This window comes from Chiloscyllium punctatum, chromosome 1 (assembly GCF_047496795.1).
Source record: "Chiloscyllium punctatum isolate Juve2018m chromosome 1, sChiPun1.3, whole genome shotgun sequence".
NCBI lineage: Eukaryota > Metazoa > Chordata > Chondrichthyes > Orectolobiformes > Hemiscylliidae > Chiloscyllium > Chiloscyllium punctatum.
The window spans coordinates 56,800,194-56,824,872 of record NC_092739.1 but is presented as its reverse complement, the minus strand read 5'-3'; the positions used below and the strand labels follow the sequence as shown (position 1 = coordinate 56,824,872).

General features: G+C 39.2%; 1 protein-coding gene across 5 annotated transcripts in view; it reads left to right on the top strand.

Annotated features, from left to right (window-relative positions):
- anapc4 (anaphase promoting complex subunit 4) overlaps nucleotides 1-22,580 on the top strand; it is a 99,473-nt gene extending 76,893 nt beyond the window's left edge. For all 5 annotated transcript variants that reach the window (XM_072564937.1, XM_072565251.1, XM_072565173.1 and 2 more), the window contains 10 exons: nucleotides 1,500-1,556; nucleotides 2,010-2,103; nucleotides 3,023-3,120; nucleotides 3,213-3,274; nucleotides 3,882-3,917; nucleotides 4,039-4,140; nucleotides 7,375-7,452; nucleotides 10,291-10,461; nucleotides 14,284-14,407; nucleotides 19,598-22,580. In XM_072564937.1, coding sequence (XP_072421038.1) covers nucleotides 1,500-1,556; nucleotides 2,010-2,103; nucleotides 3,023-3,120; nucleotides 3,213-3,274; nucleotides 3,882-3,917; nucleotides 4,039-4,140; nucleotides 7,375-7,452; nucleotides 10,291-10,461; nucleotides 14,284-14,407; nucleotides 19,598-19,837 — 1,062 coding nt within the window. In that variant the 3' untranslated portion in view covers nucleotides 19,838-22,580. The remainder of the gene's footprint in view (nucleotides 1-1,499; nucleotides 1,557-2,009; nucleotides 2,104-3,022; nucleotides 3,121-3,212; nucleotides 3,275-3,881; nucleotides 3,918-4,038; nucleotides 4,141-7,374; nucleotides 7,453-10,290; nucleotides 10,462-14,283; nucleotides 14,408-19,597) is intronic.
- The last annotated feature ends 2,099 nt before the right edge of the window (nucleotides 22,581-24,679 follow it).

Genomic DNA, 24,679 nt, shown 5'->3' with positions numbered 1-24,679 from the left:
AAACAAATCAATGCAGCAGAATTTGGACAAATGGGAAAACCTGGGATCTTGCTGTACTATCTCCCTGTGAAAGATTTTCCTGCTCAGCCTTCCCACTAATGCTGCGTCTTTCCTCCCAAAGGGATCTTCCTGGTCACTTGAGGATTTGAAAAGAGTGTGTTTGGGAGCAGGAAACCTTCAAACAAGAGCTTTCTCCAGAGGGGTACACAGTCCTGAGGCCTGTTCGACAGGCTGCAGCCTGCTGGGCCCACCTGCCCTGCCTTATTTCCCAAGAGCAGGTCAAGTTTTGCACCTTCTCTTGTAGGCACATCCACATACTGAATCAGAAAATTTTCTTGTACACACTTAACAAATTCCTCTCCATCTAAACCCTTCGACTGGGACTGCCATAGTGTTATGTTCGGAAAGTTAAAATCCCCTACCATAACCACCCTATTATTTTTACAGATAGCTGAGATCTCCTTACAAATTTGTTTCTCAATTTCCCTCTGACTATTAGGGGGTCTATCATACAATCCCAATAGGTGATCATCCCGTTCTTATTTCTCAGTTCCACCCAAATATTTCCAGGAATATCCTCCCTCAGCACAGCTGTAATGCTATCCCTTATCAAAAATGCCACTCCCCCTCCTTTCTTTCCTTCCTTTCTATCCTTCCTGTAGCATTTGTATCCTGGAACATTAAGCTGCCAGTCCTGCCCATCCTTGAGCCACGTTTCTGTAATTGCTATGATATCCCAGTCCCATGTTCCTAACCATGCCCTGAGTTCATCTGCCTTTTCTGTTAGGCCCCTTGCATTGAAATAAATGCAGTTTAATTTATTAATCATACCATGTCCTTGCCTGCCCTGACTGTTTGACTCGCTTCTGTTCTCAATTGTACCAGTCTCAGATTGATCTCTTTTCCACTATCTCCCTTGGTCCCCCCCTCCCACACCTTACTAGTTTAAATTCTCCCGAGCAGCACTAGGCAAATCTCCCTGCCAGTGTATTAGTCCCCTTCCAATTTATGTGCAATCCATCCTTCTTGTACAGGTCACTTCTACCCCAAAAGAGATTTCAATGATCCAAAAATGTGAATCCTTCTCCCAGACACCAGCTCCTCAGCCATGCATTCATCTGCTCTATCCTCCTATTCCTGCCCTCACTAGCTCATACCACTGGGAGTAATCCAGTGAGTGACCAAAATGAAGCTACCACAGGAGAGCTTTAAAATCTCCAAAGAAAAGTATTCCCAACATGGCTTCTCAAATGTGAAACATGACCATTTCTGCAAAATACTGTTTTTAATAATCTTTAAGGGAAATCATTTATGCTTTCAAGCCAGAAGAAATATTCTGACTGCATTCAAATAATCTTTTCGGAGGGTAGGTATGGACTCATTGGGCCAAAAGGCCTACTTTCACACTTGTAGGGATTCTATGATGTTTACAGATTTTTTCAGAAATTGTTACCTAGAGTGCTGATTTTCAACAAAGTTTTGTTTCTTGTTTTGTGAAGGCACCAGAGCTTTATGATCAAAAGGGCCAGTATTTTAATGTTGAGAGAGTTGGTCAGGTATGCCATTTTTAACCTCAGATTTGGTCTGTTTAATATTTGTTGATGTTAATTTTTTAAAATATTGATGTAAATTAAGCCTCCTAGTTTAAAATATATCAGGAATGTATCTCAAGTGTTTTTTTCTATCTACATTTACAAAATGTGCTAATTTTTCGAAATGAAATTAACAACTTCTGAATAATGTGCTAAGTTTTTAGAAATATTCACTCAGGTTTACATGTCAATTGAAAAATGTGACTGGTATTTGCCATAATTATTTTGCAGTGTATAAAATTATGTTGTTGACCCCTGAAGAAATTTTAGAAGATGTGCATATTCTTGTAGGAATTCAATTGTAATGTGACTGTTCTTGCTTAGGTGCAAAGAATAAAGGTTATTTGCATTTGTTATATTTCATTCTTCTCTAAAAAGCATGCATTGAATCTGTATATTTGCAATTTGTTTTTGCAGTATTTAAAAGATGAGGATGATGACCTAGTAACTCCTCCAGAAACTGAAGGAAATCCTTGGTTTACCTTCTTACAAAATAGTGTCCATCTTAAAGGTATAAATAAAGAACTCTTGAAGTTTGAATTCCAAATTTGTGGTAAAAGTAGGATTAGGGTAAAGGACTTGTGGGTTGATAGTTATTTCTGATTGCAGTCGAAGATTTTAAGGTCACAAATTGACAACTCACCTAAATTGAATTCTAACTGGAGAATAACTTCCTTCTTCCTCAAGGAGTAGACTGAGACACATTGTTGAATGAGTAGAGTTGGGTTCCATATTTACCTGTTTTTATTGCCACTGTTACTTCCCTGAATTGAGAAGTGTTCCAGGATAAGATACGAGTATCTTTTACCTTGATGTCTGTAGAACATCCGAATAATGTTTTGTAAACTGTCCTTTTGATGTGGGTTTTCTTCACTTTATAACCTTAGTATTGTTGAACTCGCCCGCTGTTGTGACCCAGCAAACGAGTCAGTTCAAGGGCAGATAGGTATGGGCAACAAATGATGATCTTTGCTAATTATGCTCCATCTAATAGAAGAATAATGAAAATAAATTGTTGAACTCAGCATAAACTAGCTGCTGTTTTCCTGGAGTAGTTTAACAATATTAGAACAAAGGTAACTCTTGCAGCCCAAAACTGAACCACCAAAAATCTTCCAGAATCAAGGACACTCTTAAAAATTAACCTTTGGCTCCGCCCTCAACTATTTTGACCAAGAATTGGCTTACCAAGCTGCCAGACCACATTGCTTCTGCAGAATAACTAGCACAAATTTTCAGTTTCAGACCGAAGAGCCCCTCTGACGTTCTTTTCGTATTCTTTGCATGTAAATTCCCAAAGAAAAAGTGTTTAACTTCCAGAACAGATGATTTTTATTTGAACATATTATTTAGCATTTTGCATCAGTTTGATAACCTAGTTGCAGTACAATGTCATGATGATTATTAGAACTTTTTAATTTTCTTTGTAGAAAGTCCCTTGCTTTTTCCATTTTGTCCCAAGAAATCACTACATTATGTTAAAAGGCTTGTGGAAGCACAAATTGATAATTGCCTACAAAAACCAGCTGTAAGTATTACATCATTCAGTCATCATTGTTACAGTGAGACCATAACAAAGTTTCATAATTTTCCACTAACTCTTTCTGGTTTCCTTCATAGGAAGTAATTGGAAATTCTGTCCATCAAGTTGTCTACATGCCTCTGTACAAGCTGCATCCAAAGTAAAATTTTATTTTTTTATGTTTGCTCCAATAAAATGTGCAAGTTTTTCAAAGGTATTAAATAACAAAATGTAATTACTTAAATTGAAACAAAGCGCTTATTTTATATTAATATATCAGGAACATGTACTGATAATGATGCCAGACTTATAGTTCATGGACCTAGGCTAATCCTGTGGGGGTATGGGTTCATGTCCCACCATGGCAGCTGTTGGAATTTAAATTATATTAATAAATCAAAATTTGAAACCTAATCCTAATACTGGTGACCATAAAACCATCCTTGATTTCTGTAGAAACCTTTCTGGTTCCCTAATGCCTTTTAGGGAAAAACAGGGACTACAAGTAACTCCAAATCCACCCCCATGTACTTGACTCTTAACTGCCCTCTGTTGTGACCCAGCAAACCACTCAGCTCAAGGGCAGATAGGTATGGGCAACAAATGGTGGTCTTTGCTAATTATGCTCCATCTAATAGAAGAATAATGAAAATAAATTATTGAATTCAGCATTAACTAGCTGCTGTTTTCTGGAGTAGTTTGCAAACTTTGTTGAAATAAGTAGTTCATATGTTTTTGTTAATATACTTGTTTCTATTTAATTTCAGTGAGGGGATTGTACCCAGATTTTCACTACCATCATTGTAAGTTTACTGATATCTTTAATTGTTAACCATTTATGGAATTATGTGGCTTTCTCTGTAATTTTGTGTTTCTCAATTTTGGCAACCCAACTGAAACCTGCTGTACATTTTTTTTAAACAGTTGGAATGATAAGTCATCAAATCTACAATATGTAGTGTTCACAATGCACAGCATTGAATCTTCTAGAATCTATATTATGCGAAGATCTACAGACCTTTCAAGGTGAGAACAGCCAGAAAGTATGAAATTTGGCTCATGTGATTTTGTTATATTTAGGATTTTTCTGTTCGCTTTTGTATAAACTGCTTGCAAGTGTTATATTTTAATTGAAAACATGACATGACAATGCATTAAGTATGTAATTATCCTTAATTTGCCACCTAGGAAATATGTAAATTACTTCTGTATCAATCACATTCTGTGTACACATGCTTATATAATAATGTATATGCATGAATTGCCTAAGATCAGAAAAAATACTCTGTTGATTTCTGTAGATATATGCATAAAAATAAATTAAAATTCCTGGCTCTAGCTGTTTAACATTCCCACATTGTCCTGTATTTGATGTGTGGCACCCCAAAATAACTTTAAAATGTAATTAATGAATATACCATCCATTCATGTAGCAATTTACGATTATACTTTATTCAAGGTACTGGCTACTGGCATCTAAGAGCAATCTAGTTTACTAAATATTTACTGCTGGGAGTACTGTTTTTAAAAACTAAAGTGTACCGTCCACCAAACTTACTCCTGCTTCAATTATTTTAACAGTTTTTAAAATCCTGCAAAGGCCCAAACATGATTTGATTAGCACTAACAACTCTTGGTCATAATCCACGTGACCATTGAGTTTAGGCAAATAGTTTAATTGCAGCCTCATCCAAACTGAGCCCATTTCCTGCGTGCACACATGTATGTTGACCACAAAAATGCTGAGTAGATATCAGTGTTAATTATATACTAATTGTACCTTATTAAATGGGGTGTTGGGCATTAACTGGGGATTATTTTTTGCCCTTTAGGGGGCCATGTTGTGGCACAGTGGTAGTGTCCCTACCGCTGGATTGGGAGGCCTAGGTGCAAGTCCCACCTGCTGCAGAAGTGTGTAACAACATCTCTGAACAGGTTGATTAGAAAAATAGGATAAAGAAAAACAAATTGAGTCATTTAAGTCAACAGACTTTAGAACTGTTGTGAACCAGGAGATCTAGGTTTGATTCCACCTATCATGGAAGTGTGTCATAACATGTCCAAGCAAGTTGATTTATGTAATTCTAAATGCTTAACTCCGAGATTTACATCGTCCTTGAATTCCTGTTCTGGATCCAGTTGGCTTTCCTTTGCCCAATTCCAGGTGTGTTTAAAATTGTTTTTGTGACCTGAATAGTAGTCAGCTGATATATGTTAACTCATCATAAACTCATAGCACAGAAGCAGACTCTTTGGTCCAACTTGTCCATGCTGACCAAATTTCCCAAACTAAACTTGTCCAATATGCCTGCATTTGGTCCATATCCCTCTAGACCTGGCCTATCCACACATCTATTCAAATGTCTTTTAAATGTTGTAACTGGACCTACATCCACGACTTCCCCGGCAGCTCATTCCACGTACAAACCACCATCTGTATGAAAAAGTTGCCCCTCAGGTCCCTTTTAAATCTTTCTCCTCTTTCGTTAAAATTATGCTGTCTAGTTTTGAAATCCCAAACCCTAGAGAAAAACCTTTCAGTGAAGTATGTACCTGAACCCCCAAGTCTCTCTGTTCTACAACATTCCCCAGGGTCTATTAACTGGGTAAGTCCTGTCCTTGTTTGTTTTACCTCTAGACCTCTCTAATTTCAAATCTACTGTTGATCTTGCTTTTGTGCACCTTGTGTACCATTTTAACCTTGTATGTTTTGCTCTGTCTAAACACCATGTGATCTATATGTCCTTGTTTGTTATGATCTGCCTGTACTGCTCGCAAAACAAAACGTTTCACTGTACTTAGGTACATGTGACAACAATAAATCAAATCAAATCAGAATGCAACAACTCACATATACCTAAATTAAACTCCATCTGCTACTCCTTAGCCCATTGGCCCAGTTGGTCAAGATCCCTTGGTAAGCTTTGATTACTTTCCGCACTGTCTACTGTGCCACCAGTTTTATTTTGTTCACAGACATACTAGCCATGCTTCCTATATTCTCATCCTAATTGTTTATATATTTTACAAACAACGGTGGACCCAGCATTGATACCTGCTGAATGGCACTGGTCAAATGCATCCAGTCTGAAAAGCAACCCTCACCACCCTCAGCCTCTACTGTCAAGCCTATTTTGAATCCATTTGGCAAGCTCTCCCAGAATCCTATGTGATCTAACTTTACTAACCAGTCAACCATGCAGAATTTTGTCAAAGGCCTTACTAAAGTTCATGATCAAACCTTCTTTTCAGTTCCTGCCTTTGGGCCAGAGGGTTTGGATTCAAGTCCCACCTGTCTAGCTGGTATGTCATAGGACAACCAAAAAGATTGATTAAGAATAATACAGCCCTGTTTGGTCTGATTGCACATCCTTCTCATTGATCTCTTATGGGAACCTTATTATGCTTAAAAGCTGAAGAAAGAAAATGAAAACGCGATATCATGTTTGGTGATGCTGTGGTTTAGCCCTCAGCAAGGCCCAGCAAGACGAAGCCTTTTGGATGTCCCAGTGTAAAGAGTGAAATCTTAAGCCAGTAACTGGTGGGCATTGATCAATGGTATTTAGCTGCTCACAATCTAGCATATTACTCTAAAAACATGTTACTTTAAAATGCCCCAAAGATGGTTAATATAGAAAGTAGAAAATTCCTTGTTGCTGCTGTGCAAGAAGCTCGCTTTAAGGCATATTTTCACATACAGGCAGTCCCCGATTTACAAACATTCATACTCTTGAACATTAATAATAAAAATGCAGCAGGCAAATGTTTTCCAATGCCTGCAAGTGGCTATTTTATGTTGTACTGTATTGTATTATATTGTGTTCCAACTTGCATACAAGTTGACTTACAAACGTAGTTAAGAATGGAACCTATTTGTAACCCAAGGATTGCCTATATTAGGAAGATGCATTTTTGTTCTGGTATGCCTAGCGTGGCACTACCTGCTGCTAGCATTAACTTCTAGAATCTGTGAAGTGTTACCTCTGATATCATCTATTTACATGGGAATGAGTTTAGTTTCACTCAGAAAATATCTCAAAGATTTAAGCATGTCATGTGTATGTTAAACAATTGAAATTGTGCAGTATTTTTAATAAAATGTTCAGGCAGGATTAGATTTCACCCACAACTTACTTAGAAAATTTCATAGTAGAATAGATTTTTAAGTGTGAAGATCGTATTGCGTACTGATCATCCGGGTGAAATTTTATGGTCAGTGGCTTAAATTTAAGTATTCCTATTTGTGGTGATTATATACAGGTCTGTTCCTAATTGGCTGCTTGCTGTGGAGTTTGGAGATTTTGTGTGGAGCACCAAAAATGACAATAACAAGGAAAGGTGAGGCTCCAGTTATATTTTACTGTCTTCAACATATATTTCGTTCAATAGGATAGCATGCCTTGTTGGCTGCCCGTATTGTTCCCATGTGAATGGTTGCAGATGCAACCCCCTCACTCATCATCAGCTCACGTACCCCGCTCATTACAAGTCTCTTTACAGCTGTTCTGCTCAACATCATGCACTATTCATGTGCTCATGATTGAAACAATGCTGAATGGTCTTCTGCCAATAGATTTCACCCTCAGTTAAACACATCGCTGAGACTCACAGCATAACCTTCTCCATTCTACATGCCCTTTCCATCAAACCCACAGGCTTCATACTTTCATAGGTCATCTGAGTCATGTGCATTTATCTACAGCTGCCTGCAGTCCTCTCCTGCTCCCACTCCATCTTACCCCTTAATTTCTGCAAGCAGAGATGATGGGATGATCCTGGCCCACCTCTTGCTGACTTTCTGACTCACTACTTTCAGACTGGCCTCTATGGAAACAAAGAACTGACCCATTTCCAGGAGCACAGAACCCTTTGTGCAAAACCATCCTGACTGGCCACCTAATTGGGGCTGAAGCCCAGGATTGGTATGGAGTGTGCCATTGACTAGCTATGCTGCGCCCCAAACTGTTGGGTGTCCCCATGGACTTCATTGCAGACTACTCCTTTAATACATTCTGACATGCTGCACTGCTTGTTGCATATGATGTGTATTTGACGTAAATACTGAGGCCACGTGGTACAGGTGCTGGAGTGATGTGGCACAATGACATACCACAAGATATGCTTGCTCTGACTGGGGCTGCTGCTCAGCGTGATCACCTACCTGGTTGTGCAACTGCACCAATTATCAACGTAAGGCATGGCAGTGCAAGATGTGCATGCTGATGGCACGCCAGTAGGTACGAAGTGAATATATGTTGAGAGAACAAGGGGGCAGCCTAGTAGACAGTCTGATCCATGCTATGGAATGGATTCCTGTCATTGTGCATCTTCTGTACATGTTATAGCCGTACATAGCTGGTCACTGATGTGCTTTGCTAGATAAGTTTACCCATTCAGGGCAGAGTGCTAATGCATTAGAGGATGTCGACAATAGCTCCCTGAAAGTAGACTGCCGATATATTAGATGCTGCTGATGCTGGTGGATTGTGCCCTGTTGTCGTGTCTAGCCATGGACTAACTGGAGGTCGCTTGGAGAAGGAGACAAGATGAACCTAGCAAGAAGTCAGTGTGGTTTCCATGTTGAGCTTTCCCAACAGGTAGGTTGCATGGAAAATATGGTATGACAACAACCCATGACAAGGCATTAATGAGGCGTTTAACAAGCAATGATAAGCAATAATTGGGAACTCGCTACTGCTCATGAGAATCTGGGCCACGTGCGAAAAATGAACAAGATGCCATGAGATGATCGTGATGTTCAGGGCCTCAGTGAACATCTCGCCCAGTTCTGCCACATATCTAGCCGTAGCCCATGTCTCTCCGAGCCTAGTAAGATTTTAGACAAGAGTTGGTGTGCCAGGGGCAAAAGTAAGATCTGTGATTGTGTGAAAGCAAAGATTGTATGTCAAAAAAAATTAGATCTCTTAAGGGAATGGTGGTGGGGCAAGAAAATAAACTACAGCTGAGAATAGGTGTGTTGCTGAATGAAATCAAATTAAGCAGCCATTGAGTTGGGTGATAAGCTATAATCAAAATGAATGAAGGGGCAAGCTCAAAGGCTTGAATGGCCTGCTTCTGCTCCTATTTTCTACATTTCCACAAAACTGAAATAAGCAAGCAAAACAAAATTGGGCAGAGATTATGGTCTAAAATTGTTGAACTCTACAGTTGCTATCTGACCTATTTTCACAATTTCCTGTTTTATTTCAGATCGGCTGGAATCAGTTTTTCAATTAACCTTTAGAGTGAATTCACTTTGTTACTTAGTAGTACAGGTACACAATCCTTTATGTGAATCCTTGGGACCAGCTGGTTTTTGGAATCCTGAATTTTTTGGATTTTGGAGTAAGTCACAGTTTAAGGGTGAAATGTAAACAATCTTACCGAACAGCAGATGCACCTGTGAGTACTACGAGCCCTGAGACAGAATTGACACCTGCCAGTGCTGGGTCACGCCCCACATCACATCTGAGTGACTTGGGTCGAGTGGGGGTGAAGTTGGGTTAACTGTTTGCACACCAAACAACCTTGTTAGGGAGAAAAGAGTTCATGAGAGAAGCTTCATATTTCGGAGCTTTTTAGATTTTGGGATTTTGGGTAAACGATTGTGCACCTGTAATTGTTTTTATTGCCTTGTATGAAGGTACTGGATAGAATAGGCCAGGGGAAACTGTTCTCATTGGTAAAAGGGTCAAGACCAAGAAGCACATGTTTAAAGTGACTTGCAGAAGAAGCAAGTGTGATAAGGGGCAAAAGCCTTCCTTGGTTCTTCTCTGGAATGCACTGTCTGGAAGTGTTGTGGAGACGAGTTCATTTGGCACATTCAAGAAGCAATAAATTATTTAAATAAAAAGTATGTACAAGGTTCATGGACAAAGACTGAAAAATGACACTTAAGTTATGATGTTTGTTTGAAGAGCACATGTAGATATAATTTCCTCTTCCTGCACTTTAACACTTCTGTGACATGGCATACTACCCAATGAATTCTAAATCTTTCTTCAGACTATACTGTAAGTTGAGGTCTGTAGCTTCACAACCCTGTGCATTTCTACTTTATAACACAATGTATTATAAATTGATCAAACATATTTTCCAAAGGAAACGAGAGCCATCGTAGTTGAAAGGTAAAGACAAGTGGTTTATGAAACATCGATTGTGTGCTTTTTCTTTTAGTCAGTTCAGCTTTTTGGACGTTGGTTTTTATGATGATGAAATGCTGACAGTCCTACTGAAGGGACACACAGACAAAGAAGAGAAAGGTCGAATCTTGGCACAGCTCCCATTATCATCTGTTTATATCAATGATGAAACCGAGGAAGAATTCAAGTTGGATACTGGTAAAAGGTAGTACTTGAATTATATTAATAGCAGGCATGGCTTTCAAATCCTGTACCTTTTGTTCTGATCCAAGACTTTCAACATTCTCTCTGTGTCAGTGGATAAAGCTGTAGTGTTGCCGAATCCTCTTAACCATTCAGATCTGTAACATTAGAGCAGTTGGATCACATCTACCAACCCATCATAGGAACAGTTCTGTATCAGTTCTGATTTCTGCAAAAAGAACTGGGTTAGGAAGCAGCAGTAAGAACAATTCCTAACCCATACCTCATATAGTCCATAAAATTAGAACATAACAAATAAATACATTCATAATTTAAAAAGAAAACAAGCCCACTCAGCCTATCCTTTAATGAGTCCAGCAGTTTCATCATATATAGTTTGTACCACCCCACCAAACTTTGTGAATGTCTTTCTTTGAGTATACATACTCCTAATGCTTGCATCATTAATCTGTGTTCTCTTCAAGAAAATAGCTTTCTAATTGCTAACCTGCATGTTTTATTATGTAGCATAGAACTTTCCTGAAAAAATATTAAGTAAATTTGGGAATTTTCGGAAGAATAATAAATAAAGATAGAAAAGCTTTGTTTCACCAACTGAGTTTCTGACTTCAGGTATTTATGAGAAAGCAGGATTAAAAAATAGGGAAGTTGAAAGAGCAGGAAATCAATCTTAACACAGCTATGGAAAGGACAAGATTAATAATGAATTAGAGTCATGATAAAAGTAGAGAGGGATTGAACTCTTCGAGGGTCGACGTTTAGAAATAGTGTGGAGAATAACATCTGATCATGAAGGTTAGCTTAACTGCTGTTATTGATAAGATTTGAGAGTCCCTTATTAAGGATGAGATTGCGGAGTACTTGGAAGTGCACGGTAAAATAAGGCAGAGTCAGCATGACTTAATTAAGAGGAGGTCATGCCTGCCAAGTCTTTTAGAATTGTTTGAGGAGGTAACAAGCAAGTTAGACAGGAAAGCCAATGAGCATGACCTGTTTGAATTTCTAGAAGGCCTTTAACAAGTTGCTGCACAGGAGGCTGCTAAATAAGAGAAGAGCCCATAGTATTAGAGGCAAGGTACTGGCATGGATAGGGAATGCCTGACTGGCAAAAGGCAGAGAGTAGGGGGTAAAGGGGTCTTTTTAAGGATGGCAGCCGGTGCCTAGTGGAGTTCTGCATTATTGGGACTACACTATTCATATTATGCATTAACGACCTGCACGAAGAAACTGAGGTTTGCAGATCACACAAAGATAGGTGGAGGGATAAGTAGGAAGTGGGGAGGCTGCAGAAGGACTTTGACAGGCTACGAGAGTGGACAAATAAATGGCAGATGGAATTTGGAAAAGTGTGTGATAATACATTTTGGTAGGAAAAGTGGAAGTTTCTAAACTGGGAAAGCCTTCGGAAATCTGAAGGGCAAAGAGACTTGGGAGTCCTAGTTCAGGATTCCCTTAAGGTTAACACAAGTTCATTTGGCGATTAAAAGGTAAATGCAATGTTGGCATTTATATCAAGAGTGCTAAAAAACAAGAGCAGAGACATACTGCTGAGGTTCTATAAAGTTCTGATCAGACCATATAGAATATTGTGAGCAGTTTTGGCTCCAAGTTGAAGGCAGGATGTGCTGGTTTTGGAGGGGGTCCAGAGGTGCTTTACAAGAATGACCCCGGGAATGAAGGGTTTGCCATATGAGGAGCAGTTCAGGACTGTCAGTCTTAATCGACAGAATTTGGAACGATGAGGGGTCAATTGATTGAAACTTACTGAATGCTGAGAGGCATGGATAGAGTGAATGTTGAAAACGTTTTTCCGCTAGTAGGAGAGACTGGGACCTGAGTGCACAGCCTCAAGAGTGAAGGAACAACCTTTTAGAGCTGAAATGAGAAGGAATTAGCTCAGACAGAGGATGGTGAATCTGTGGAACTCATTGCTGCAGAAGGATTTGGAGGCCTAGTCATTGAGTGTATTTTTGATTTTGTAACGGGATCAAGAGTAACTGGCAGAAGGCAGGAGAATGGATTTGAAAATCATATCAGCTATGCTTGAAAGGCAGAGCAGATTTGATGGGCTGAATGGCCTAATTCTGCTCCTATATTTACAGTTTTATGACATGTTACACTTATCAACGGGAGCAAAAAACTGAAATCCAATTGATAAACATTAAAGAGTCATACTTGGAAGAGTAAATGGTTCCATTCAAACTGGAGTTTTAATATGTTAACATTTCTCTGATTATCTCTTGGTGTTTATATTCATAGTATGCCACAAGGGATCTTGTCCTTTCCTGGAATGAGCATATAATCATGCTCAGAGACCAAATAAATTGGGTCAGTATTCTATGGAGTTTAAAAGACAAGACCTCACTGAAATATACAAGATTCTGAAGGAGCTTGGTAGGATAGACACAGTTTGTTTCCTTTGACTGGGGAATCTAGAATATGGGTACATATAGTCGAGAAGTTTTCTCACTTGACGGGTTATAAATCTTTAGAATTCTCTACCCAGGAGGGTTGCAGATTCTCCACTATTAAGAATGTGTAAAGCTGACATGAGCAGCTTTTTGATTTCAGAGTTGAGGAGTGTGGAAAGTGGGCAGGAAAGAAGAGTCACAGCAGAAGATTAGCCATGATTTCAGAGACTGGCAGGGCAAACTTAACAGTATCTTGCTCCTACTGCTAATGTTGATTAACACATTAACCTATTTAATCGTTGAAGTAATATTTCCTATAAACATTTAGAAGGTAAAATGGAGATTTACAGTTGTTGATCTTGTATTTTTACACACAAGCTTTTATATTCATTAACTGCAAAGTCATTCATTGTTAGTTGCATTTTTTCCAATATCTATTTTTTTTTGCTTCAGAAGTAAGTTTTCAGGAAAATGAACTGAAGTAGTATAAGAATAAAGGGAGGATAGCCATTGCCCAAACTATTATCATATAAACAAAATATTGCCAGAAATTATTTGAACTAAAATGTTTCCTCCCAATCAAATTTACAAAATATGTACCTGTTTAACTGTTCGTGTAATTGGAGGCAATTGGATAAAACTGAAAAATAAAGCTGAATATGTTTTCTAATGGAAAGGCAATACTGCATGATAACTTAGAAGAGGGAGGGTAATTTCTTGACAAATTTTCTGCTGTGTTTACCTGCATCGTTACGCTTTGTATACTCATAAAATTACCACTGAAGTCCTAAAATCTTGTCATATAAGCAGTATACTCATACTTTTCATGCCATTTTCACATCTTTTTTCTTGACCTTATTGTCCACTTATAGAACAACTGGAAGTAGTAATATTGCAAAATTTCCCACAGGTCACTTTATAAGTAACATTGATTATCTTCACTAATTTCATTGCTAGATATAACAATAGTTTAAACATTTTAATTTTTCTGCACTGAACGCATAATATTTAAAGAGGCACAGCACATATTGAGAGTGTCTTCATACATGCAAATTACTATTAAGCCTGGGAAAGATCAGATTGAAGCAAAAGAGTTACAAATTCAATCTTGATTTGACTATATGAATCTAGTTCTGCCAAGATATTTTTTGTTCAATTTTCAAAGACAGTTAGCATTACAAATTACTGAATAAACCAATTTGAAATGAATAAATGAATATTCTGTTCACCCTTTTCAATTGTTGTCAATAAAATGAAAATAATAAGCAACATTTTCAATTACCATGCTCCCAAACTGTATAAGACATCACACCTCACCTACTAACAAAACTTCACCTTGAAATGCTATTGTTTATAATGCTCAGTCAAGCTCAGTTTAATATTCCAAATTGCATTTTGGTTTTTATTTACAGGCTTGATGAACAAACCAATCAAATTCCTGTTCAGACAGTAGTTCTTGAAAATCAATCCCGGACCTTAGAGAATATGAAAGCACAATACCTTGCTGTAAACGGTATTCGTAAAGTATCTTGTGTGGTAAGTTCTTTCAAAAAAAAAAGTACATATTTTTCAAACTGAGTTTCTGTAGCCTTAAGGACTTGGTATGTTTCTCCTTGCAGCCTGATCCAGCCCTACAATCTTTTGAAATGTCCTCTGTTCCAATCCAAGGCATTGTATTCCTGACATGAATGCTGGCTGTGCCTTCAGCTGCCTGAGCCCAAAACACACTAATGCTCTCTCTAAACCTCTGTCTGTGTCTCCCTTACAGCTCCTTTGGAATTATCCATTTGATTAAGCATTTTGTTAACTGCCCTGATATCTCATATGGTCCAGTGTCAAGTTTTGTTGGATATCAGTGCATCAAGGATTCCAAGCAAAGCTGGACTCAGGAAAATCAAAGACAAAATTCTCTGGAGTCATAGCTAGTACAAATAATAATGGTTGTGATTGCAGTTGCTGGACGTCAGTTATCTAAGGTCAGGACATCACTGCATAAGTTCCTAAGACTAGTGTGCAAGGACCATACATCTTCAGCTGACTGATCAATGACCTCTCTTCCATCATAAGGTCAGAACTGGGGACATACACTGATGATTGCATAATGTATAGCACCATTCACAACTCCTTGGGTACAGAAACAGTTCATGTCCAAATGTAGGAAAACATGGACAATAGCCAGGTTTAGGCTGACAAGTAACATTTCTGCCAATCAAGCATCAGGTAATGACCATCTCCAAAAAGAGAAAATCAAACCATCGCCCCTTGACAGTTAGTGGCATTAGTATCAACATTGTCAACATCATGTGAAGGGTGACTAGAAACTGAACTGGACAAGCCATACAAAAACTGTGACTAGAAGCAGGTCAGAAGCTAGAAGTTTGAAGATGAGTAATATCCCTTCTGATTCTCCAAAGCCTACCCACCATTTACAAGGCAAAAGTTAGGGGTATGACGGAATGCATTTCACTTGTCTGAGTGCAGCTCTAATGGCATTTGATGCTCAACACCATCCAGGACAAAGCAACCCATCAAATTGGCATCTCAGAGTCATAGAGATCTGCAGCGCAGAAAAAGTCTGTTTGACCTGTCAAAAACAATCACCTAAACATTCTAATGCCATTTTCCAGCACTTGGCCCATGTGATATTCCAAGTTCACATCTAAGTACATCTTAAATGTTATGATGCTTTCTGCCTCTACCACTCTTACAGGCAGTGAGTTCTACAATTCCACCATCCTCTGGGTTAAACCATTTTTTCTCAAATCTCTCAACCTTCTGCCCGTTAACATAAAACTATGGCCTTGTCACTGATCCCTCCACAAAGAATAAAAGCTTCTTGTCTACTGTATCTATACCCTTTATAATTATATACATCTCAATCATGTGCCCTCTCCATATCCTCTTCTAGGGAAAAAAATCCAAGTCTATCTAATCTCTCTTCAGAACTAAAACTTTCCAACCCAGGCAACATCCTGGCAAATCTCCTCTTTCATCCATAGAACCCCGACAGTGTGGAAACAGGCCATTCGGCCAAACAAGTTCATACTACTCTCCAAAGAGCATGCCACACAGACTCATCCCCCTTAACCTATCTCTGTAATTCCCATACCTATCCACCTAACCTACACATCCCTGGATACTTTAGGCAAGTTACCATGGCTAGCCCACCTAACCTGCACATCCCTGGACACTGCGAGCATTTTACCATGGCCAATCCACCTAACCTGCGTATCTTTGGATTGTGGGAGGAAACTGGAGCACCGGGAGGAAACCCATGCAGACACTGGGAGAATGTGCAAGCTCCACACAGATAGTTGCCAAGGCTGGAATAAACCTGGGTCCCTAGTGCTCTAAAGCAGCAATGCTAACCACTGGGCCACCGTGCCTCTCTCTGGTGCGATCACATCCTATGATGAGGATTCCAGAACTTCAAACAATACTCTGGCTGTGTCTGAACTAATGTTTTATACAGTTCCATCATAACCTCCCTGCTCTTAATCTCTACACTTTGACTAATAAAGGCAAGTCATGTCCCTTTTTAACCACTTAGACATCGTAAGAACTGTAGATGCTGGAAGTCAGAGTCGATAAAATGCGTAGCTGGAAAGGCACAGCAGGTCAGACAGCATCGGAGGAGCAGAAAGATGTGCGGGTTAGGTGAGCTGGCCATGCTAAATTGCCTATAGTGTTCAGGGATGTGTAGGTTAGATGCATTAGTCAGGGGTAAACAGAGTAATAGGGTAGGGAATGGATTTGGGTGCATTACTCTTCAGATGGTTGGTGTGGACTTGTAGGGCCGAAGGGCCTGTTTCCACACTGTAGGGATTCTGTGATTGAAAAAATGTTTCTGGTCAGGACCCTGCATCAGGACTGTGGAGGGGGAAGGGAGCTCAGAAATAAATAGGGGGGGTGGGGATGTGGCTGAGAAAGGGGATGGTAATAGGTGGATTTAGATAGGGGGTTATTGCAATTGGTCAGTGGGAGGGGTGAAGCAGATAGATGAGAACAAAGGTGGACAGGTTAGGTCCTGTCACTGAGGCAGGAAGGAGAGGGAAGGCTGGACATGGGATGCGTTTGGGGGGGAGTGGGGGGGGGGGGGGGGTGGTGGGGGAGGGGTGCGGCAAATTTTGAAGCTCGTGAACTCTGTGTTAAGGCTATTGAACTGTAAGGTCCCGAAGCGGAATATCAAGTGTTGTTCTTCCAGTTTGTCTGTGGCCCCATTTTGGCAATGGAGGAGGCCCAGCATGGACATGTTGCCAAGGAAGTGGGAGTGGGAGTTGAAATGGCTAGCAACCAAAAGGTGGTGCTGATTGGAGCGTACAGAGTACAGATACTCCGTGAACTGGTTCCCGAGTCTGCACTTTGTCTTTTCGATGTAGAGGAGACCACATCAGGAGCAATGGATGCAACAGACCAGTTTGGAAAAAGTGCAGGTGAATCTCTGCTGGATTTGTAATGATTGTTTGGGGCCTTGGATGGAGGTGAGAGGAGAGGTATAAGGGCAGGTGTTGCAATTTCCTGCGATTGCAGGAAAAGATGCCGGATATGGGAGAGAGGTAGGAGGGAGTGTGGAACGTACGAGCAAATGGCAAGGTGGATGATCCTCATGGACAGCAGGTAACAGTGGGGAAGGAAATATCTGTTTGGTGGTAGGGTCTGACTGCAGGTGGCAAAAATGGCAAAGGATTTGGAGGTTGGTGGGGTGGTATGTGAGGACCAGGAGGATTCTATCCTTATTGTAGTTGGGGGGAGAGGGTCTGAGGGCAGAAGTGCGGGAAATGGAGGAGATGCAGATGCAGTTGAGTGCATTATTAATCATGGATAAAGGAAATTACAGTCTTTGAAGTTGGAGGACATTTGGGATGTCTTGAAGTGGAATTCCTCATCCTGGGAACAGATGCAACGTAGGCAGAAGAATTGTGAACAGAGGATCACATTTTTGCAGGAGGGCAGCAGAGAAGAGATGTGGCAGTCGGTGGGTTTGAAATGGATGTCAGTGCCATGTCGGTCACTGGACACTCAACCCTCTGATAAATTCCTCCTCATCTCAGTTTTAAATTGGTGCCCCTTTTTTCTGAGACCATGCCCATGGGTTGGAAGATATGAGCTACAGGGAGAGGCTGGGGCTGTTTTCCATGGAGCGTCGGAGGCTGAGGGGTGACTTTATAGAGGTTTATAAAATCATGAAGGACATGGATAGGATAAATAGACAAGGTCTTTTCCCTGGGGTGGGGTAGTCCAGAACTGGAGGGCATGGGTTTAGGATGAAAGGAGAAAGATTTATATATAAGGGGCAACTTTTTCACGCAGAGGGTAGTGCGTGTATGGAATGGGCTGCCAGATGAAGTGGTGGAGACTAGTACAATTACAGCATTTAAAAGGCATCTGGATGGGTATATGAATAGGAAGGGTTTGGAGAGATATGGGCAGGTGGGACTAGATTGGGTTGGGATATCTGATTGGCATGGACGAGTTGGACCGAAGGGTCTATTTCCGTGCTGTATATCTCTGTGACCCATCCTTGTCCTTTTCCATAACAGTCTTGAATCTAACAGAGCTATGATCATTGTCTGCAAAATGCTTCCCTACTGAAACTTCAAGCACTTGCCCAGCTTGGTTACTTAAAATTAAGTGCAGGACCACACTCCTCCCTTTCTTGTAAGGTCTTCCATTACTCTCTGCATCACTGATGCACAGTGTCCCATCAAGATGGACAGTTGCAATTCACCACAGCTCTTCCATCTGTACTTTTCTAACCCATGACCTCTATCACCTAAAAGGTCACACAGGCAGCAGATGCATGGGGAGGCATCACCTGCAAGGTTCCCTCCAAGTCGCACACTGTTTTAACTTGGAACTATATGCTGTTCTTTCACTGACACTGCACTAAAATCCTGGAATTCTGTTCTTAATATTATTATGGGTGCACCTGTCCCTCCGTGGACTGCAATGTCTCAGGTAGGCTGCTGACCACCACCACTTTCAGGTTAATTAAGGACAGGTGCTAAATGCTGGCTAAACCAGTGGCATCCAGATTCATAAGCAAGCAAAAAAAATTCTAGTTAAATGACCAACTGACTTTCTGCCAGTAGGCAGGTAAAATGGATAATTCCAGTGTCAAGTCAGATATAGAAAGAGAAATATAAAACTAGAAATAAAAATGGGATAAAGAGAGAATAAAAGATAAAGCAAAAGCAAGAAAAAAAATTTAATACTTGACAATTTGGAAATCCGCCTGAAAAATTCACAATTTGAAATAAAGCTCCACATTGGATAATAGTTAATATGAGGCCAGAGGTTGGTCATAATTAATGACGATCATGCCATTAAAAGTATACTTATAGCTACTTATTACTAAATTCAAATATTGGTAGTGCATTAAGTTCATATCAACCACTTAAATGTCATAAAGTAGCTGTTTTCAATACATTTCAGTGATGAGGCACATAGCTTTGTGAAAACAATATTTCACTTACAGAGAAGCTTTGAATATACACAGCTTGCCTGAAGTTGCTATATCATTTGCTGTTATTTTGCCAGCAAGTTCTTGCTTATCAGGAACCTCGACAAAAATTCCTGTTTCTTCTGATAGCTACCCTCACACATTGTGCCCGTTCTATTATAGACCTAAATATTTATTGAAAATAAAAGCATTTGGATAAATTCTTATCATTTTTTTGATTTTCTAAACTAGTTTTATTAACATATTTTAACATAATTCTACAGCTGAGTTCAAACTTGCGACATGTGCGTGTTTTTGAAATGGATGTGGAAGATGATGGAGAGGTGGATGAAGAGGAGGAAGAGCCAGAGTCTCAAGATGTTGGTGGGACAAAAGAAAAGATGGAAGAGACAGTGAATGCTCAAGCTGATTCTGGTGTCAATGCTGTAACTGGTGTTGAGAAGCCTGTATTGCTTGAGGATGATGCTTCCAGCCTGGAATCTGTACCTGGAACCTGGAGTTAGTTTGTTAATTGTAACTTACTTTCATGAAGAAAGGTTTCCCAGTACAGGGTCTGTTTAATTTTTTTACACATATTGGAGATTATACTGAGTCAGTAATAGCTGGTGCAATTTGCTGTGAATGCTATTTGCACAAATTACATTACATTGCATGTGCTGTGAAATTCAGAACAGTATTTGAAAACAAAGAACTCTGGCTGAACAGTAGAATCAACCTGTAAGTGATAAGTTTGCACAAATTGAGTCTTGTTCCGGCAGGGTGTAAACACCCTGAACTCGCACCTGTTCATTTAAAGGGCCAAAATGACAGGAACAGGGAATTAACATGTTGCCCTAAGATGATAGAGAGCACTGCTCAGGTTTGGGGTGAAGCACACTAGGAATGTTTACATATGTATGCGCGCTGTAGTGAGATTGTAAGCCTGTTCTTTGTGTATTTGTTGACAACTTCATGAGAGCTAAGTGGGTAAAACTTTTGTTTCATTTATAGAGATTTACCATGCAGTTTCTGTTGCAGTTGACATGGGAGTGCAAAACACTGATATTGGGTACTTACACTCCACTAATATCTGAATTTACCTGAACAAACACAAAAAAGTATAAGCAGGGAGTTCTAATTAATTCTTTTGTTCTATAGAACTTTTTTGTGTTGCTGAGATTTTGATATATTATTTGCATTATTTCTGTTTATGATAGTGTAAAGTGTTTAATTAAAATGAAATGTAAAAACAGTTAACATTGCCATCTGAATTATGTTATCATGTGCATGGTTTAATATAACTTTGTACAGTACAGGAAATATTTATAACAGTGTTAATCTTTGTGAAGCAATTTATTCTGATTAGTAGCAATATTTGCAGGATATTTTACTTCAGTTCTTTTATATTTAATTGAAAATGCATCTCATTTGAAAACTTGTCTCATCCTGAATTTGATTTGATTTTATGCCTTATTATAACAAATGAGTTTACCTTGAATGTTGACTGCATCATTGCTAAAATTCAGGACTGATATCACATCTTTACATTTTACTGATCTTTAAATATGCAAGTGCATGGAAAACTGGGTTTTATGCCAAAGAGCAGGGATATACTTTTGAATTTGTATAAGACTAGTTACATTTGGAATTAGTATGTAGGTCTGGCCATCCCCTAATAAGGATATTAGAGATTTGAGAATCAATAATTTGAGAATCACTTTCAGACAGTTAATCAAACGTGGGAAGTATAGATTTTTAAAGATGTCGTATTTTTCTTAGAGGAAGGTTGAAGATTTGTATGTTAGATATTAAAAAGATTGCATCTGTTGATGCTCAACATGAGATGGATTCCTGGGAGACGTGACAGGTGCTATAGCAAAGGTTATCACGGAAAATAAAAGCTCATGGTGTAAGTGGTAACAAAATAGAGTGAATAGAAGATTGGTTGGCGGGCAGAAAGCAAAATGTAAGAATAAATGAAACTTTTGTTTGATTTCCAGGTTAAGGAAAATTATTAGTTAATTGAAGGCAGTTTAGAGATGGTTCACTGGGATGATCCCTGGTATGGAGGGATTGTCTAATGAACAAAGGTTAAACAAGTTGGGACGCTTACTCATTGGAGTTTTGAAGAATGAGAAGTGGTCTCATTGAAACATGTAGGATTCTTAAGGGGCTTTACAGAGTAAATGCTGAGAGAACAAGGGCATAGTCTCAGAATAAAGGGGTGCCAATTTAAGGCTGCGATGAGAAATGTCTTCTCTGAAGGTTGAGAGTCTTTGGAACTCCTTGCCACAGAGAGCCATGAGGGCAGAGTGCTAGTGTATATTTAAGGCCAAGATAGATTGCTGACCAGTCAGGGAAAGAGCAGGAAAGTGGACACAAGGAATGTCAGATTAGCCATGATCCTATTAATGGCAGAGCAGGCTGAGAGGGCCAATGGCCTACTCATGTTCTTATTTCTTATGATGACATGTAGAGTCCATTAGAGTTTGTGCTGCAGCTTCAACTTCTTAAAATTTATATCAATAACTTTGATGAGGGAAGTAAAGACATGGAAGCTGAATTCTCAGGTAGGATAGGTGGGAAAGTACATTATTAAGATAATGTTAGAAAGTTGCAGATGGATTTGGACAGGTTGGGTGACTGGGCAAAAATCCCAGATGGAGTATAATGTGGGGAAAGTAAGAAGTTTTTAATTTTTGGCAGAAAGAGTAAAAAAGCCAAATATTAAACGAAGATTGTCTGCAGTATTCTGAGGTGGAAAGGGATTTAAGTGTTCTGGTGCCTGAGTCACTGTATGCAAGAATAGTGTGTAATCTAGAAGGCTAATGGAATGTTATCCTTCATTATGAGAAGAGTTGAACAGAAATGCAAGGATGGGAAAGGGGGCCGTTTCATGGAACATTTTTAAGACAGGCGTGAAGAGACTCTTGTCAGTCAGGAGGATCAGAGGTTATCGGGGATAGATGAGAGTGTGGAATTCAAAAGGCAAAAAGATTAGCCGTGATCTTATTGAATGGTGGAGCAGGCTCAAAGGCCTAAGTAACCTATTGCTGCTTGTATGTTGTATGTTTGCATTCCTCACGTGCAGATTACATCAGTGATGCCATAGCAATGTCCTGTCTGGCTGGATTAGGAATTTGATTCCCTAATTCTTTAAAATCTGAATAATGTTTCATTTAAAGGGATTCATAATGGAAATGAAATTTCTGAAATATTTTTAAAATTGTGAAAGACAAAAATACAGGTTTAACTTGTTCAATTACATCATTTGTCTAAATCTAAACTTGACTTGAACACTGACTTTATTCATTTGTCAACACACTCCTTAAAAATATCCTGATTTGTTGTCCATTGGTTTCTTTCACTTCTCACTCAGTTAATAAAGGGCAATAGCATTGTCCCATCTCTACCAAAAAGGGTTTCAAGGAGCTGGTGAGAAATGGAGCAGAATTTTTTACATTTTAACTTAGTGAGATTCTAACCTAATCTCACTGCAAAACTTCAATTCTCTCCATTGCTGATTCTTCAGTATTTGATTTAACAAATCAGTACTCTGTTAGGATACTTCTAATCTTGACACTATTCTGATCACTTCACTGCCACCTCCTTGGTGTGTAAATAAAGCTTTCAAGCAGAGTCAGGAGTTAGTGGTATAAATATCCTTAAAGATTGCAATAAAAACAAAATATTTCTCACTGGTTAATAAGGACAGCTATAAAGGTCTGTAATTAAATGAACAAAGGAAGAAGGTGAAAGAGATTTTTCGATTATAAAAACATGGCATTTGTATCTGACAAAAATATGAAGATTGTATCTGTCATTTTCTATAGGGTCAGCTATTTAAATCTCTAGGTATCTAGTACAACTATATGCTGAGTGATGTGTGACGTTGCTCCAAATACCTGCTGCCTGAAGCCAAAACAGCAAATACCCTGATTCTATTCAGGAGGCAGAATGCTCAACTCAGCACTGTAGCACCTGACTGCACAGAATAAGCAAAAAAAAATTTCCATGCATTGGCCTTAGTGGAAGTTACCCATAACTGTTCCATTTGAATTTGTTTGAAAAGAACTCCAAATGAATTGTTAAACTCTCCATGGATCCCATATTCGGCAGTTTTGAAGAAGTCATATTCAGTTCAAAATGATAAGTCTATTTATTTCCATTGATGCTACCACAGTCCTGCTGAGTACTGATTTTATTTCAAAGTCACGTAGCCATTCTGTTTTCTTACTTTTATATTCTCTGGGACTACTGACCCATTAAGCAGTGGACATCATTTATCAGAATTTTACTTTCTTAGCATCTCTGAAAAGAGGAATGATTAATGTCTGCTCACATATTGAATCACTTTTGCACCGCCTCAATGGAGTCATAGTCATAGAGATGTACAGCATGGAGACAGACCCTTCAGTCCAACCTGTCCATGCTGACCAGATATCCCAACCCAACCCAGTCCCACCTGCCAGCACCCGGCCCATATCCCTCCAAATCCTTCATATTCATGTACCCATTCAAATGCCTCTTAAATGTTGCAATTGTACCAGCCTCCACCACTTCATCTGGCAGCTCATTCCATACACGTACCACCCTCTGTGTGAAAAAGTTGCCCCTTAAGTTTCTTTTATACCTTTCCCCTCTCACCCTAAACCTATGCTCTCTAGATCTGGACTCCCCAACCCCAGGGAAAAGACTTTGTCTATTTATCCTATCCATGCCCCTCATAAAGTGCACATATCTCAGTTAATTTGCATTCAAATGCACTTTTCAGAGCAGCGTTCCAACAAATATTTTGTTCTCGGTCATCGCTGTTCATTAGACAATATGTATATGCTCCACATATTTCTAATAAAACATTATCTGAGAGTGTCCTTGAAGTTGTTTGATACCACCTTTAGTGAGTAATGGTGATGGATTGATCAAGGCCACATCCCATGCTGCATTATGTCTGCTCTGTTTTAGACAAAATGTGGAGACTACTTGTCATTTGTAACTGCCAGAATAAAGGCTAAACAAAATGTAAGAGTTGGTCAGAATGTTGAAATGGAATAAGTCAATACCAGCAAATGCCCATAAGCAGATTGGCATTGAAGACGCAATTAAAAGAGCATATTGGAGTCAAGTTTCAAAGTTGTTATCAGAAACATTTCAAATGAAAGAAATTCAGAATTATTGGTTTTAGTGCCTACAAACACTCCCTTTTCTTGGATTTGTAGAAGGTCACCAGCTGAGCTTCAAACAGGACAGCTTTGTTCTTGAGCAGTGGATTTTAATGAGTGAGATTTACTTATCAAGTTATACACCCTCAGCTGCATCGGCTGTTGAAAACCTAATTTGATATTTTACTTGTAGAGAATTTCAGT